At 32.6% G+C, this 16,232-nt stretch overlaps 1 protein-coding gene across 1 annotated transcript; it reads left to right on the top strand.

Moving 5' to 3' along the window:
* The first annotated feature begins 2,184 nt into the window (after positions 1 to 2,184).
* Positions 2,185 to 2,952, top strand: LOC120143213. Its single transcript, XM_039157598.1, has one exon. It carries the CDS (start codon positions 2,185 to 2,187, stop codon positions 2,950 to 2,952), a length of 768 nt encoding a protein of 255 aa, XP_039013529.1.
* The last annotated feature ends 13,280 nt before the right edge of the window (positions 2,953 to 16,232 follow it).

Raw genomic sequence — 16,232 nt, 5'->3', positions numbered from 1 at the left:
TTGCGTACTAGAAGAACAACATAGATGAAAGTTGGAGATACACGTAGGGCATTGGAAAATCTACAAAATATGCAACATAATGATCCAATTTTTCTTATGTCATTCAAATTGATCTTGTTCGTAACAAATATTTTTTTGGACAAATATTATGATAAAATTAGATTATGAATCTTTTGGAGATTTCGTATGTTTTGGTACAACATATAGAAAAAATAAGGATGGTATACCTTTGGCATTATTTGTGGGTGTTAACCATCATAGGGAAAGTGCTATCTTTGATGCGACTTTTTTGTATGATGAAACATGTGATTCTTATTTTTTTTGGTTATTTGATTCATTTTCAAAAGAAATGTTGAGGAATAAACCAAATGCGATTCTTACATATCAAGATGTTGCAATGGAAAAAATTATTTATTCAAAATGGCCTGAAACATGTCGATTATGTGTGGCATATGTTCCAAAATACAACTAAGCATCTTAGTGATGTATTTGAGAGGTTTAGTAATTTTAATAAATATTTTAGTAGTTAGGTTTATGATCACGACGAAGATGAAGAATTTTTAAATGTGTGGGATAAAATGCTTACAGGGTACGATTTGAGGAATAATAAATTTCTATATAAACAATTTGAGTTGAGAGAATGGGCTTTAGTTTATGGAAGACAAACTTTTTGTGTAGATATGTCGACTACTCAAAGAAATGACAGTATGAATAACCAAATAAATATGTGCATTGGTTATAATTATGATTCATTACGTTTCATTCAGTATTTTGAAAGATTATTGGCCGGTAGACGCTAAGAAGAGTTGAAAGCCGATTATAAGGACAATCAAAGTAAGCCATCACTTTCATATCCTGTAGATATATTGAAACATGCTGCAGATGTGTATACTTTTACAGTATTTAAAGTTTTTTTTCAAAAGAAGTATGACTTACTTGGGATTGTGAAATGAATATTATTGAAAGTACAAGAACTATTACTAGTTACAAAGTCATTTCCTCAGGAAAACTTCATCATCATACTATTATATTTGACTCATCAAATTCTACAATCAATTGTAGTTGTAAGAAATTTAAATTTGCTGATATTTTATGTGCACATGCTTTGAAGGTGCTCTCATTTTAAAATTTCAAATGAGTTCAAAGTTAATACATTTTGAAAAAAATGGACCAAAGAAGCGAAGATTAGAGTTACATTAAATTCATCAATATATACTAGATCAAATGATCCTAAAATAGATGTAGGAACTCGTTGCACAATTTTACTTAGATGACATTCTCATTTAGCGACACGAGTTGCAATGAGTTATCATTCATTTGATATTGCTCTGGATGATGGAGAAAACACATTAAGCAAAGTTGAGGCAACCTTAAAACAATTATCAATTGAAGAATCTTTGAACGTGTGTGGAGAAAAAAATCTCAAGTTGGTATTGTAGGGAAAATATAAATGAATTGATTGAATCATGACTATTCATGAAAAATAATTAAGTCTTTTCATGAAAATAGCTATTTCATTTCACTCTAAAGGTCATGTCTTTCCATGATAACCTTTTGATTAAAAGGTTATGATTTTTAATCAAATGGTTAAGTCATTTCATTTAAAGTTCTTAACCTTTCAATAAAGGTCTTAACCTTTCAATCCTCTCCCTATATAAAAGCTAAGTTGTGACACATTTCAACACACAACTTTTACTATTTTCTTTCAAGTACTTTCCTTTCAATTCTACGATTCTTCAATAGTTATTTTTCGGTGATAGATAAAGACAGATTGTGTTCGATTGCTCATTACGGTTGTGCTTACTGTTGTGAACGTTTGTTGTTGTATCCTGGGAGACCGACGTCCAACATTACTCAAAGCACCGAGGAGAGGACGAATCTATCTTAAGGAAACTGTTCATTCAGGCATCAACAAAACTCTTCTTCTACATATTCAATTTCATCCGATTACAGGTTCTATTTTAATTTCACAATTTTTTTTAACTTTATTATTGAAACGAATTTTTTTTTAGATTGTAATACTACAGCACTATTTTTCAATATTTGCAACAATATTAAGACATATTCCTTGTGTTGTAGTTCAATCTAAACTCATACAGATTATTGTGGTAATATATTTAGGTAAATATATATTTCGTTTCATATTATATTTTTTATTTCGGTTTTGATTCCGATTACAAAAAAATGTCTGATACTTCATCCAATTCACAATCTAATGAGATTGTCTCTACACAGACTCAAGCTGCGAGCCAAACGTTACCTATGACCATGAGTCATAATGAAAAGCCTGCGAAATTCAATGGAGAGAATTGCAAAACATGGCAACAGAAAATGTTGTTTTATTTGACGACATTGAATCTGGCCAAATTTTTGAAGGATGATCCTCTTACTATTAGAGAGGATGAAGTGGATGCTGCAACCGCGTTCAACATTACCGAAGCATGGAAGCACTCTGATTTCCTATGCCGTAACTACATCTTGAATGGTTTATCTGATGCCCTTTATGAAGTATACAGCGTAAAGAAAACGGCTAAGGAACTATGGGAATCATTGGACCATAAATACAAAACTGAAGATGCTGGTGCTAAGAAATTCTTAGTTGCCAAATTCTTAAACTTTGTAATGGTTGACTCTAAAATTGTTGTGAATCAGGTGCAAGAATTCCAACTGATCATTCATGGTATTCTCGCAGAAGGGATGATTATAAGTGAATACTTTCAGGTGGCAGCCATTATTGAAAAACTTCCTCCTGCTTGGAATGACTTTAAGAATTATCTTAAGCATAAGAGAAAAAAAATGACAGTGGAAGATCTGATTGTGAGACTTCGGATTGAAGAATACAATCGATGTGCGGCTAAAAGGCTAAACAAAATAGTCAATCATAACATTGCCAAGGCAAATGTGGTGGAAGTAAAAAAGGACTTCAAGAAAAAGAAAGCAAGCTCAAATTGAGTCTAAACTAGGACCAAAAGGCGGAGTTTCTAAGAAGCAAACATTCAAAGGGAAATGCTTTAATTGCAATAAGACGGGACACGTGTCATCCGAATGTAGGCTTCCAAAAAGGTCCAGAACAAAAGAGGCTAATGTTGTGACAGAAATTTCCAATGAAGTATCTGAACTTGACCTATGTGTTGTGGTCTATGAAGTTAACATGGTTGATTCAAATCCAAGAGAATGGTGGCTTGATACTAGTTCCACACGCCATATTTTTGTGACAATGACTCCTTTGCAGAGTTGGTTTCTTGTAAGAAAGGAGAAAAGCTATATGTGGGCAATGCTGCAACTTCCAAGATCAAGGGGAAAGGCACTGTAATTTTAAAGATGACTTCTGGCAAAGAGTTGAAACTTCAAAACGTGTTGTATGTGCCTGAAATATGAAAGAACCTTGTCTCTGGGACTCTCCTAAGTATACATGGCTTTAGGATGGTGTTTGAATCCCAGAAGTTAGTTTTATCAAAAGGGGGAATATTTGTGGGAAGGGGATATATATTGAACAATATGTGGAAACTCAATGCTATCTCTGTAAAAGCTAAAAATATAAATAAGAATGATTCTTCTTCTTCTATTTATATGATTGAGTCATTAAATTTATGGTATGGTAGACTCGGACATGTTAATTATGATATTTTACGTAGATTAATTAACTTAGAACATATTCCTCCATTTCACATTAACTTAAAACATAAGTAACACAGATGCAAAGGATTCTAAATACCCCATTTGGTTCAATTGGACTAAAATCCTTTTAAGTCAATACATACTCCTGAATACCCCTGATTGTTGGGTAACAGAATCACTCTTAGTAAATCTGAATCTAGAATTGTTTTGTATAAAGGTTCCTGAACACTTTCCTGATGTATATGAATCATAGTGTGATTATAAAGTATCAACTTTAAATGTCAGATTAGATCGGTTAGCAATCTGTTCCATTCAATAGAACCTTATTCCTGGACTCTGATCAAATTATATCAGTTTCATGTTATCCATTTTGATAACTACAAAGTGTCCTCTAAGAAATACTTGGATATCCTAGTGTGTTCCACATGTACTACATGATGATTTTATATGTTTTAAAATGAGTTTCACCGAAATTATTGATTTACTAGTTTATGAACCATGGCAACATGTTATATGCTTTTCGATTTCGATTTCACCAAAAAATATAAATTATTCCTGATTTATGACATCATGGAATCTACTGGTTTTATGAACTATGGTTACCTGAAATATGTTATCAGGTTTCCCTGTTTTCATCAGGCTCCTCTGTTGTGTGCAAGGGTAAGCTTTACAGTTTCCCTCATGTTCATTTCCTATGTGCAAGGGTAAGCCTTACAGTTTCCCTCAGGTTCCTTTGCTGTGTGCAAGGGTAAGCCTTATAGTTTCCCCAGGTTCTTTTGCTGTGCGCAAGGGGAAGACCTTATAGTTTCCTAGACTCCTTTGCTATGTGCAAGAGTAAGTCCTTACTATTTTTTTCGTAAATGTAACCCCCTCGGACCGATACGGGTAACCTGATCCGATCTGGGAAGTCACATTAGGGCCACCGGAGCGACCCACTGTAAAAATCTCGAAAAAATTAAAACTTTTGTCAAAACATGTAAACTCAAAAAATGATTTATGAATACAAAATAAAATTTATCAGTATTCAGAAATAAAATAGATTTTCAGACTCAGATATAAAAACAAAATACAAGATACATGCTCCCTAATCACATGTACCATACTCTGCAAGTAACACCGGAAGAACTCTCTTACTGATGTCGATAGATGCACTGGTACGATTCTTTTAACCTGAAAAGGTGAGTAAGAGAGTGAGTTTTGGAAAGCTCAGTAATACAGAACTACCAGATGATGCTGAAGAACGTGCAGTTGACAGATAAGCATATTTTTCCTTATTGGTTCAGACATCTACAAATTTTTAAGTTGAGCATATGTCCTATTGATATTTTAGGTAGTAACAAACAGTGGGCTTTCAGTTTAGAGAAATATTCTGGATGACTGAGTTTCAGAGATCATAATAGGTTATCTAGTATGTTCCCATAAAACCAGTGAAAAGATACAGATCTCTTTTAAAACAGTAGCAGTTTAATATATATTTACCATGTGTACAAAGTAGAGGGGCCTGCAAAAAAAAGAGTAAGGTCTTACCCTTGCACATAGCAAACGAGCCAAACGAAACGGTAAGGTCTTACCCTTGCACATAGCAAAGAAGCCTGGGAAACTATAAGGTCTTCCTGATATGATCTCGATTATGTGTTCTGAGTCATATACTATGTTGCCCGATCGTGATTCTAGTAAGAACTTCGCAGTGCTTTGATTGAAGACTGAAAATGTACAAACAACGTTATAAGAAGGGAAATATGTATATATAAATATGTGTATGAAAGTAATGGAAATGATAGAATGAAGTTGAAGTGGATTGTAAATGAAAGAAGTATGGTGGTGATAGTGGTTGAATGAATGTAACGAAAATGGTAAAGATGTTTATGGTTGACATGGAGAAAAATAGTAATTCAAAGGATGGATTGTGACCCTCCAACTATATATGAGTTAGGAACCAAAAATATAATAAATATTGATTCGAAGTGATAGAGTATGGAACGTGACCCACTAGCTATAGTAGAGCTAGGAACCAACGCTATAACAAGATGAAATAGATGAAGGCTTCAAGACCGACAAGAAAACGATAGAGCTGTAAACCAAGAAAAAATATGAAAGCAATCTTTCAAAGTATTTTCATAAATCAAATTGTGTTCTAAAAATGATCACAAAAGTGCCTTTTTAAAATATTTCCAAGCAGCATATGAAAAGACTCAAAAGATGAAAACATTCTCATCAATTTAGAAAAAAAAATGCACTTGAATGCTTTGTCTTCTTATCTTCAAAGTTGGATGAATATTCTATATCATTTTGGGGATGAATCTAGACAATTCGAAGCTGAATTTGGCCTTAATTTCGTCCAAGGGGTGGAAGACTCTTGTTATTCCATGCTGAAAATTGTCTTAATAAGTGAATTAAATCACCCTTAATTGCATGCACCCTTGAAGAATATGAACATCCCTTGAATTTAGATGATAACAATCAGATTTGAATGCCTTGAATGGGTGAATTAAGAGTCCTTCAATGGCTTGTCGCTTGCCTAAAGTTGAAAAGACTCTCCCTTGACTCAAACTTATCAAAATCATCAATGCATAAAATTCCCGTAACAAAATTCCAGCCTGCACTATCTTCAATAAATCGATCATATCTCAAGCTCCCGATATCGGATTGAGGTGATTCAAAAGGCGTTGGAAAGATAAGAGATACAAAAATAATTTCCAATTGGGTTCTGGAACCAAAAAGGTCTGTATCACATCCATAATTAGAATACATTATAAATGATATTCTTGCATCTATTGAGACTATTCAGCTTCCCTCTTGCACCTAAATACAAAGATAAACTTTATTCAATCATAACATGTAAATATGCATGGGATAATTAAGAGTTAGATTAATTAATGAATAACATTAATCAATAAACTAACTTTATTCAATGAACTAAATGCATGAATGAAGTAGTTTATTAAATAACTAGATGCATAAATGAACTACTTCCCTAAATGAAATACATGCTTAAATGCAATGCACGCTTTAATGAACATCATACTTATTAAATTCAATGAATGTCATGCAACTAATAAAACTCATGTAAATTCATGCAATGAATGATATCATATGATAAGCATATCCTAAGAGGTAAATACAAACATATGATGAAATATAGTGCATAAATGAGAAGGTATAGGATGAAGTAAGGTAGAACTCCCTTTGAATCAACCTTGGTGATTTTCAATGATTTAATGAGATCAAGACCAAATTTAGTGCTGATTGGGATCATATCATTCCCTCCCTCTTGAAAGCGATTTGTCCCCAAATTGACGCTTGCTACAAAAGGAAACAATCGCGACTTCCTTTTAGCTGGGAACTTCTTCATTCTTGTTTTGCACAAACATCATTCTTTGGAATTAAGTTTTTCTTGCTTGTGCACTTTATTTCCATGTTGTTCATCCAAATAGGTGTATGTTCTTTGCACTCCTTCTTTGTGTTCCTTTGAATCATCATGAGGGTGGGTGGAAAGTTTTGACATTTGAACTCCTTCAAGTAGGTAGGTTACACCATCTCCTTTAATCTTTGTGCCCTTCCATACGATGGCTCTTGAGTAGGTGGATAGCCTTTTCTTCAAATTGTCTATTTGCAAAATAGAGAGTGGCAATTTCATCTCAAGATTGCAAAGAAAGTTATCCTCGCAACTCAATACATCAATTCCATGTTTTTGAATCATCCCTCTGAAAAGTAAATGAAATTTAGAAGTAAATAATTCAATAACAAAAGAAATGAAAAAATCAAACCATGGAGGATGCTTGATGATATTATTGGGCATCAGTTCCTTGGTGATAGAGAAATTCATTGGATCCTCATTTGAAACATGATTAAAGCATGGACGATGTTCGATCGTCATTAGAATTGCCAATGTGTTTAACATTTCTCTTGAAGTGTTCTTCTCGTTATCCTGCAACAATGAAAATTCAAGAATAGAAGAAGAATGGTTAAGTTTGTTAGTGCAAAATGAAATTTGACTCTCTCTCTCTTTTGCACAAACAATTTAATTTTCAAACTCATCATTTTCACTCTCATGTTCTTTTTGACTTTCTTTTTCAATGTCACTATTTTTCTCTTTTTCTTTGAAAATCTCCTCTTTCCCATCTTTTTCACAAACCTCTTTTTCTCCGTTCTCAATTTCTCTTTCAAATCTTATTTCTCTTTCTTTGTTGCAAATATTTCCTTTTTCTAGTTGTTCTTGCAATTATGTTTTTTTGACGAAATTGTCAAAACACTCTTGAAGACAAGCTAGATTGAAAGATGCAAAACTGCTTAACTCACTCCGCGTTGAACTATTGACATTGCTTCTTATTTTGAAAATTGGGATCCTCCTTGCAAGATATTTCACTCCAATTGGATGTAGAATTAGAAACGGGTCGAGTGTTGTCTCTCCTCTTTACTTGCCTTTTAATCTTCGGTGGAGGTGTTTGTGAACAAGAACCTTTTTTGATTATTTGATTTAACTTCTTTGAGATTGGATTGAGATACTTTTTGAGCAAAGTTCTCATTTCTTGATTGAAATTTTGAAATTAAGAATTTGATGTAAAATCTCGTACGTTGTCTCTTGTATAATCATTTGGTCTTGTATACTTTCGAGACATAATGAAACGAACAGATTAATAAAGATGAAAATAAACCTCACCAAAAAAAATCTCACCAATACACTCCAAAGAAAAATCACTCCAACTCATGTTTCACTCGGGATGACTTTTACCCTTGATGTTCACTCTTGCCTTTTACCACTCTTGCTTTCCTTTAAACTTCTTGTGGAACTCCCTCGAGGTTTACAAGGCGTCTCGTAGACTTTGGCTGAAACAATTGTGGCTTGGTTGTAGAATAATGTGAGTAAATAAAGAAATGGTTACAAGAAAGAACAAAGATGAGAATAGGTAATGAAATCATAAAGATAATAAAAGAAATGATGAAACGGATATGAAACCTTCTTAATTATTTTTTTTCAAAGATAAAAAGATTAATCTCGCCCTCTTTAAAATTTTCTTCTTTTTTTCGAATTGTTTCGCTTTTTTTTGTTACTCTTTTACTAAATGGGAGTGAGAAAATGATACGCTTACTAAATCGACTCTCTCTGATACCAAATGATATGATCTCGATTATGTGTTTCGAGTCATATACGATGTTGCCCGATCGTTATTCTAGTAAGAACTTCACATTGCTTTGATTGAAGACTGAAAATGTACAAACAACGTTATAATAAGGGAAATATATATATATATAAATATGTGTATGAAAGTAATGGAAATGATAGAATGAAGTTGAAGTGGATTGTAAATGAAAGAAGTGTGGTAGTGATAGTTGTTGAATGGATGTAACGAAAATGATGAAGGATGTTGAAAACATTTTGATTTTTCGATATAACAAATTATGTTAAATGAATTTTAAGATTTTACAAATGATTTTCTAAGTTTATTCGATTTAATTACTCGAATATCAAATTATTACTCCAATTCTTCAAGATCAATTTCAAACCTTACTAAATGTGTAAAATTGTGTTTTATTCTTAATATATTTTTGAAACAATTTTCACTAAGTATTTTGAACCAAAATCAAGCCTAAAATCAATTTTTCATAGTGATGCACGGATGCACCAATTCATGCATCGATGCACTATGAAATAAATTGAACATCGAATGCATTTCATGCATCGATACACTGAGGATTTTATGAAAACATCGAATGCATTTGATGCATCGATGCACCAGCCATGCATCGATGCACTCTGGCTATTTTGAAACATCGAATGCACTAAGGGTCCAACCGTCAAAATATTTGAATTTACACTTGATGCACCATGGATATGCATCGATGCACTGACGCTCCCAACTGATTTTATTAATTGTTTTCACACTTAAACGACTCTATTGACTCCACTAATCATCCCCAACGTTCAGAATCAATTGAAGGAGTATTTAAACAAGCTTAGAAGCCATTGATCAACAACAAGAAAACACAAGAAACAAGAATCAAGAGAGAAACAAAGAGAAAGCATCAAACCTCAAGTTTGAGCATTTCAAGCCTATTTTTCATTCAATATTCATTTGCTTTCAGGAACACTACTTCTACTCAATTATATTCATTTTTTAGTATTCTTTTGTTTGTTCTAGAATTATGCAAACAATCTATCTTGTGAGGATTTCCTTGTAAGTTTGCAAAATTGTAATCTTCTCTTTAAGAAAGAGTGTTCTCAAGAATTGGGGTATATTCTTGAGGGAGTTGTAAGATTATCTCTTTGGCCTCAAAAGAAAGAACAAATTAGTGAATTTGTTAGAAAATCCTTAGTGTGGATAGCTAAGGTAGTGGAGGTATACTTTGGTTGAGAAAGTCGAACCATTTTAAATCGCTGTGCAAATCTTTTCAATTTTCTGCAAAAGCTTCCACCAAATTTTTAATTGCCAATTCGCCCCCTCTTAGCCGATTCTATCAATAGATTAACTCAACAATTGGTATCAGAGCCTCACTCATTTAAAGGTTTAATCACCTCTTGAGTCGATTCGAGAAGAGTTAAATCGATAAAGATGGTTTCCACTTCCGGTTCATTCTCTATGGAAGAATCCCGACCAATTGACGTGTCTCTACACTTCAACGGAACAAATTATCGTCGTTGAAAGAGGTTTATGATGATATTTATCCAATCATTTGATATGAAAGCTTGGATGATAATCGAGAAAGGGTATTCCTCTCCTACGAAAAAGGCAAAGAAGTGGAGTGATCAAGAACGGAAGAAAGCTCAACAAAACACAAAGGCTATGCACATGTTATGCTGTGCAATTGATCCTAATATATATAACGGAGTTTCTTCTTGTTCAAGTTCCAAGGTAATGTGGGATAAGCTTGAGGAGATCTATGGAGACAAGGAAAAAGAAGAACAAATAAAGGTGATGTCTCTGTTAGCTCTCATAGAGCCAAAGGTATCTTCTAACTCAAATAAATTAAATTCAAAATCTTTTAATGAGTTACAAGATGCTTATGATGAATTATTTTCGGAGTTTGAGACCATGAACTCCAAATATAGGATTTTGATTTCTAAATTTATAGCTAAAAATGATCTTCTTTTGAAAGCTAAAACATACTTGGAAAAACAAAATGAAATGTTGAAAAAGGAGTTAGAGCTTTCAAAACTAAAGTCTGAAAACTTTGAAAAAAAAAATTTAAATTAAACAAACTTCTTCTAGAAACAAAAATTGATTTTGAAAATCAAAATAAACTCTTGAAGAATGATTTAGAGCTCAAAAATGAAATTTGAAAGTATTGAAAAAGAAAATTTTGATTTGAAAGTTAAGCTTGAATGCTTAACAAAAGAAAAGGAGATCATTTTAAATAATTCATCTAGTTTAATAATGACAATATATTCACATTGTCATTATCATGGTCATAAGGAACATACTTGTCCTTTCAAGAATGGAAAAAGATTTAAAATTAGACAAGTATGGATTCCAAAAGGAACAAGGGGCATTGAAACTAACATTCACTGATCCAAAGCAATTTGGATACCAAAATCTACTTAAATGTCTCTTGTAGGTGTGTGGGAGCAATGGTGATGAAGATGATCATATTCAATATGCTCTAGCCACACATGAAAAAGGAATGGGTAACCTCTAAACTTAATGTATTATTTTATTTGGTTGCTCATTTAGTTTATGCATGCATGAGGTTTTAAATGTTCTAAATGATTATGTGTTATCTCATGTATGTTGAAAGATATTGTATGATGAACATAGTAATTTTTGGTAATGTTTTATAAAATCTAGTTCATCATATTAATTTTTGGTCAAAATTGTTTTTAAAATGTAATTGATATCTATTTAACAATTGATATCGATTTTTCAAGAACTTTGGTTTTACAAATTTTTTACCTTAAACTTTTTAATGTTTATGCATAGATTTCAAATTTTCAATGATATCAACTTTTAATGCATAACATCTTTAAAACTTTATGCAAGTGCTTTTAATCTTGATAATCAACATTGCATAATGTTTTGTATGTGAATGGATTAAAGCATAATCCGATTAGATGAATTTGACAAAAGATACAATGTCTTATTTTTAAATTAAGTGTTTGTAAAATTGATTGACATTGCATCTATTTTGATTATTCTTGTTGGTCATAGAATAGGAAACATTTACATGGTGCATTTAGACTCTATTGATATGACTAATTTATGCCTAGTTGCTAAGGATGAGCATGATAGAGTTGGTTATGGCATAGGAGACTAGGACATGCTAGTGTGAGTGTTTTGCAATGACTAATTCAAGGAGACTTAGTAAGAGGGTTGCCTAAACTAAAATTTGATAATGATAAAATCTGTGATTCTTGTGCTAAAGGAAAACAAAAGTGAGTTTCTTTTAAATCCATTAATGATGTATCAACTAGTAGAGTATTACAATTGATCCATATATATCTTTTTGGGCCAACTAGGACTACTAGCTTGGGTGGAAAACAATATGCATTTATCTTGGTAGATGACTATTCTAGATATACTTGGGTTCTATTTTTAAGTACTAAAGATGAAGCATTAGAAAAGTTCATCACGTTTTCAAAAGTAATCCAAAACGAAAAAGGTTACTCTATAACTAGTGTTAAGAGTGATCATGGAACTGAATTTGAATTTCTTGGATTTACTGATTTTTTTTAATTCAAATGGTACTAGCCATAATTTTTTTGCACCTAGAACCACTCAACAAATTGGAGTTGTTGAGAGGAAAAATCAAACTTTAGAAGAAATGGCTAGAACCATGCTTTGTGAAAACAATTTGCCAAAATATTTTTGGGCGGAAGCCACAAATACCGCTTGTTATGTTATTAATCGAGTAATGATTAAGCCTATTTTGAAGAAAACTCCATATGAACTGTTTAAAAATAAAAAGCCTAACATTAGCTATTTTCATCATTTTCGTTGTAAATGTTTTGTTTTAAACAACGGTAAAGACAATCTTGGCAAATTTGATGCTAATAGTGATGAAGGAATTTTTCTGGGTTATTCCTTAAATTCTAAAGCTTATCGAGTATTTAATAAAAGAACTTTAGTTGTAAAAGAGTCTATACATGTTGTTTTCGATGATAATCTCCTTCTGAGGAAGGATTCTTGTGTGAATGATGATGTAGGCATTATAAATACAAATGACGTTGGAGAACCATAATCAAAGGAAGAAATGAAAGATGAGGAAACTCATGATCCCCTCGAGAATCCAACCATTGAAGAAAGGGAAGTCTCTTACCCAAGGGAATACAACTATGTCAAGGATGGTGAGATTATAGGTGATCCATCATAAGGGGTAACAACTCGATCCTTTCTTAGAAATATTTGTAATTATGTTGCATTTATTTCATGCATAGAGCCTAAGAATATTAAATAATCATTAAAAGATAAACATTGGATTTTGGTTATGCAAGAAGAGTTAAATCAATTTGAGAGGAGTAAAGTTTGGATATTAGTTGAAAGGCCTAGTAATAAATCTATTATAGGTACTAGATGGGTATTTAGAAATAAGCTTGATGAGAGTGGTAACATAATGAGAAACAAGGCTAGACTTGTTGCTCAAGGGTATACTCAAGAAGAGGGCATAGACTATGATTAAACATATGCTCCCGTAGCTAGGATGGAAGTAATTAGAATGTTATTAGCATTTGCATGTTTTCATGAATTTAAATTATATCAAATGGATGTTAAAAGTACATTTTTAAATGGTTTTATAAAGGAAGAAGTGTATGTGGAACAACCTCCTGGTTTTGAAGATTTAAAATTTCCAAATCATGTTCTTAAGTTGACAAAAGCACTTTATGGTTTAAAACAAGCTCCTAGAGCTTGGTATGAAAGATTGTCAAACTTTTTAATTATAAAAGAAAAGATGTTATTTGCCAAGAATTTTCTAAGCTAATGCAAAGTGAATTCGAGATGAGCATGATAGGGGAGATCTCATTTTTCTTGGGACTCCAAATCAAGCAAAGAAAAGATGGCATCTTCATCAATCAAGCTAAGTAAGTCAAAGATATGCTCAAGAAGTGTGGGCTAGAAAATGGGAAACCACATAACACTCCAATGAGCTCATCGACAAAGCTTGACATAGATAAAGGAGGTAAATGTGTGGATGTTAAATTATATAGGTCAATGATTGGTTCTTTGCTTTATTTAACTGCAAGTAGACTGGACATTATGTTTAGTGTTTGCTTATGTGCTAGATTTCAATCATGCCCTAAGGAATCACATTTACTAGTTGTTAAGAGAATCTTTACATACCTTAAGGACACTCCTAGTTTAGGACTTTTGTATCCTAGAGACTCTACCTTTAGCTTGCATGCCTTCTCTGATGTGGATTATGGAGGTTGCAAATTAGATAGGAAAAGCACCTCCGGTACTTGACAATTCCTTGGAAATATGCTAATTTCTTGGTTTTCAAAGAAACAAAATTGTGTGGCATTATCTACCACTGAAGCGGAATACATTTCAGCAGGTAGTTGTTGTGCACAAGTTTTATGGATGAAACAACAACTTTTTGATTATGGAATTGAAGTAGGTACCATTCCTATCAAGTGTGACAATACTAGTGCTATTTGTCTCACTAAAAATCCCATCCAACACTCTAGAACTAAGCATATTGAAATTAGACATCACTTCGTTAGAGACCATGTCACTAAGGAAGATGTAGTTCTAGAATTTGTTGATACTTTGCATCAATTAGCGGATATCTTTACAAAACCCTTAGACAAAGAAAGATTTTGGACACTTAGGAGAGAATTAGGTTTAACTAACCTATATTCTCTTAATGTTTAAAATGATTCTAGCACTTTTTAAGAATAAATGAAAAATGCTTATAATAGTAATTTTTTATTGCATTCATTGCTATTAGTTAGGGGGGGTTTATGTTCTTTGGTGAAAATTAATTTTATGTTCAAATGTTGTTTAAGGGTTAATTTGATTGATTGAACATGATTAATTTTTCAATATATGAGTTGCCAATACCACTAGAGCTAATTAATTTAGCATTTTTTTAGTGTTTAAAATGAATTTTTGTGCTTCATGCATCGATATACTTAACAGTGTATCGATGCATCCCTTTGAATGTGCATCGATACACCATGAAGGTGCACCGATGCACGCCTTGAATGTGCATCGATGCACAAGGTCATGCATCGATGCATCAGTCAGGTTTTTGGGTTTAAAAGGTTTATTTTCTCATTTTTCTCAAACCCTAAAACTACATCCTCTTCAACCGCACACCTCTCTCACTCTCTAAAATTCTCCTCTTGCTCAAAATCAACAAAATCCTTTCGAAATATTCAAGCTTTTCATCTCTATATCTTGCTACTATCATTAAACCGTGCAAACAACTTCTCATTCTCATCAATCCGAAATTTTCAAGGTAATTTTCTAAAAACCTCTATTTTATCATATTTTGATTTTAGAACTAGTTTAGATTAGTTCTAGGATGAACATTATATCCGGCATTGATTGTTTGATGATTTCAAACTAGATTTTACAACCAATTTCATCAAAAACTCACAAATTTTTAAAGAATTTTTGAATTTTCGAAATTAAAAAAAAAATTATCAAAAATCTGAATTTAATTTTTACATTTAATGTTTTTTGTTTTAATTATGTTGTTTTCATGAAAAACTATACATATTATAAATTTTCAAACCTTGTTTTATAAATAGTTTTTCAAAACTCTGCCCATTAGGATTTGATTTAGAGAACCTTGAATTATTGAGGACTCATTTGAGTTTTGGGATTGATTAAATTGCATACATGTGTTTCAATTTGCAAGTTATATTCCTTTTTTCTGATTCTTAAACCATGTCTTATCCTAAACACCCTAGAACGTCATCGAGTCGTTCTTGTTCAAACCAACCTCCAAATCCCATTCCTCCTCCACCTAATAGTCTAATAGGATCTTGTTTTAATATGCCTAAATGTCGTAGAGATGAATTGTACTCTAGGTACAGAAATTCTTTCCAATCCTATAGAATCCGAGAAGAGCGTATTCCTTCTCTTCAAGCCACGATTGATATTGACTTCGAATACCTTCCGATTCTTAAAACTTGGAAGTTTGATAAATTGTCTCACCTCAAACCTATCGTCTATCAACAGTTAGTCTGCATCTTCTACTCCAATGTGGTATGCATTCAAAACCAAACTCAATGTGGGACTATAGCCATTAGATCCTATCTTTTAGGCCAATATATTAATACTGACCCCGATACTATAGCTTTCCGTTTTGGGTTAGATGATGATGGGTTATATAATGAGAATGAAAATGTGGAATATCCCTATGTTCCAAACTCTAGTGTTAGTACTCTACGATCTCATCATGATCGTTTTCTTCATTTGATGATCTCTTGGTGGTTTAGACCATCCGGAGGTAGGTACTCCACTCTTCGTACTAGGGATTTATGGTGGATGCACTGTATTAAGAATAAGATCAAAATAAATCTGCCCCACATTATATTTAGTCAACTAGTGGACATCATAAACATTGTTCCTTCAAAACATGTCGAAACATTGATTTATGGATGTCTTCTTAGTAACCTTTTTATCAAACTCGGTCTAAATGTCTCTCTCGACAATCATATCCCTCTCCAA

Source organism: Hibiscus syriacus, unplaced genomic scaffold (genome assembly GCF_006381635.1).
Source record: "Hibiscus syriacus cultivar Baekdansim isolate YM2019G1 unplaced genomic scaffold, ASM638163v2 tig00110839_pilon, whole genome shotgun sequence".
Lineage (NCBI taxonomy): Eukaryota > Viridiplantae > Streptophyta > Magnoliopsida > Malvales > Malvaceae > Hibiscus > Hibiscus syriacus.
This window is presented reverse-complemented; position numbering and strand designations above follow the sequence as displayed.